The 2082-nt window shown below is 48.6% G+C and overlaps 1 protein-coding gene across 1 annotated transcript; it reads left to right on the top strand.

Moving 5' to 3' along the window:
* Nucleotides 1-748: 748 nt before the first annotated feature.
* Nucleotides 749-1735, top strand: LOC125146571 (olfactory receptor 1052-like). Its single transcript, XM_047823275.1, has one exon. The coding sequence runs from the start codon at nt 749-751 to the stop codon at nt 1733-1735; it is 987 nt and encodes a 328-aa protein (XP_047679231.1).
* Nucleotides 1736-2082: the final 347 nt, after the last annotated feature.

The raw sequence follows: 2082 nt of genomic DNA, 5'->3' as shown, positions 1-2082 counted from the left end.
TGCTACAACACGGATAAACCTTGAAAACATTAAGTGAAAGAAGCCAGACACGAAAGGCCACGTAGAGGAGGAATGCATTTATACGAAATGCCCAGAATAGGCAGATTTTTAGGGCCTGGGGGAAGGGTAGAACGGGAGTGACTACTAGTGGCCATGGGGTTTTCTTTCTTGGGTGACGAAAGCGTTCTGCAATTAAATAGCGGGGATGGTTACGCAACCCTGTGCATATGCTCCTAACTGACCACTGATTTATACACTTTAAAATGGTGAGTTTTATAGTATGTAAATTTTATCTCGATTTTTTTTAAACACGAAATGAAACAGTTTTCAAATATAGCCATAAGCATATTTGTAGATACGGGCACTAGAAATTGCGGAAGAGGCCTCACAATTTATTGATCACCTCCTGTGTCCCAGACATTCAGATATACATTCATTTTTTTCACTGAGGCCACAGGACAACCCTGAAAAGTACGCATGTTTTCTTTGTTTCACAACGAGAAAACTAAAGCTCATCGATAGAGCTTGTCCAAGGATACACAACTAGTTAGTGCCATCATCAGAATTAGGACTCGGGTCTGTCAGGCTTCACAGTACTTGTCCTTTCCACGAGGGCACGAGGATTTCCATTAGTTTCTTGTGCAAGAAGCCTTACACCTGCTTGGTGTTGTCCCTCATTGTCCTGTGCACAGTGGTGGACATGCTCAGGTGATACTGTTCGAGTGATTATCAACTGTCACCTCCACAGATGACACCTGGAGAACTAGCCCTTGCAAATGGCAACTGCACTCCAGTTACCGAGTTCATCTTGTTGGGATTCTCCAGTTATGCAGATCTCCAGGAGCTTCTGTTTGTAGCCTTCCTGCTCATTTATGCCATAACAGTGCTGGGCAACCTGGGAATGATGGCACTCATCTTCACAGACTCCCGTCTCCATAGCCCCATGTATTTCTTCCTCAGTGTCCTGTCGTTTCTAGATATTTGTTACTCATCTGTGGTCACACCCAAGCTCTTGGTCAACTTCCTGGCCTCCGATAAGACCATCTCTTTCGAGGGCTGTGTGGTCCAACTGACCTTCTTTGTGGTGCACGTGACAGCTGAGAGCTTCCTGCTGGCCTCCATGGCCTATGACCGCTTTGTGGCCATCTGCCAACCCCTCCATTATGGTTCTGTCATGACTAAGGAGACCTGCGTCCAGCTGGTAGCTGCTTCCTATGCATTTGGTGGTGCCAACTCTGCCATCCAGACTGGGAACGTCTTTGCTCTGCCTTTCTGTGGGCCCAACCAGGTAACACACTACTTCTGTGACATCCCACCCCTTCTCCGCCTGGCTTGTGGCAACACGGCCACAGCAGGGCTGGTCCTCTATATCTTCTCTGCTCTGGTTACCCTTCTGCCTGCTGCAGTCATCCTCACCTCCTACAGCTTGGTCCTGGTGGCCATTGGGAGGATGCGCTCAGCAGCTGGACGGGAGAAGGCCCTCTCCACCTGTGCCTCCCACTTCTTGGCCATTGCCATTTTCTATGGCACTGTGGTTTTCACCTACGTCCAGCCTCACGGATCCTCTAATGATACCAACGGCCAAATAGTGTCCGTGTTCTACACCATCATAATTCCCATGCTCAACCCCTTCATCTATAGCCTCCGCAACAAGGAGGTAAAGGACGCACTGGAGAGGAAACTCCAGGTCAGTATCTTTCCCTGCAGAGTCCTGCAAGGTTATTTGCCGGAATGAGGACAGAGCCAGATTCTCGCACAGAGAGTCGTGACGCCGAGGCTTTTCTTTCCAGGAAACAACGTTATTCGTGCTCGCACGGGCTCAGAGGGTTTGTACCCAAAAAACTGAATGTCGCGTGCTGTAGCCTTTGAAGCATTTTCTACTTCTTTGTCTCCCATATATGGGTAACCTATAGATATACAGTCTGATCGGGTAGTCTCATGTTACAGGGTCGTGAGAGGTGTCACATGAGGACATACAGAGTTGGGAGGAAGGTCACATATGCACATCGCTAGGTTGCCTTATCTTGAGGTCCTTTCCTCCCCACATTCCTCAGGGAGGGAACTCTGAGGAAGGAAGGTGGA

The sequence above is a fragment of the Prionailurus viverrinus genome, chromosome D1 (genome assembly GCF_022837055.1).
Source record: "Prionailurus viverrinus isolate Anna chromosome D1, UM_Priviv_1.0, whole genome shotgun sequence".
NCBI lineage: Eukaryota > Metazoa > Chordata > Mammalia > Carnivora > Felidae > Prionailurus > Prionailurus viverrinus.
Note: the sequence above shows the minus strand (reverse complement) of the source record. Positions and strands in the feature narration are given on the sequence as shown.

Bases quoted from the DNA above. Each gene is read 5' to 3' on its own strand.
- LOC125146571 (XM_047823275.1), top strand. From the start codon at position 749: ATGACACCTGGAGAACTAGCCCTTGCAAATGGCAACTGCACTCCAGTT.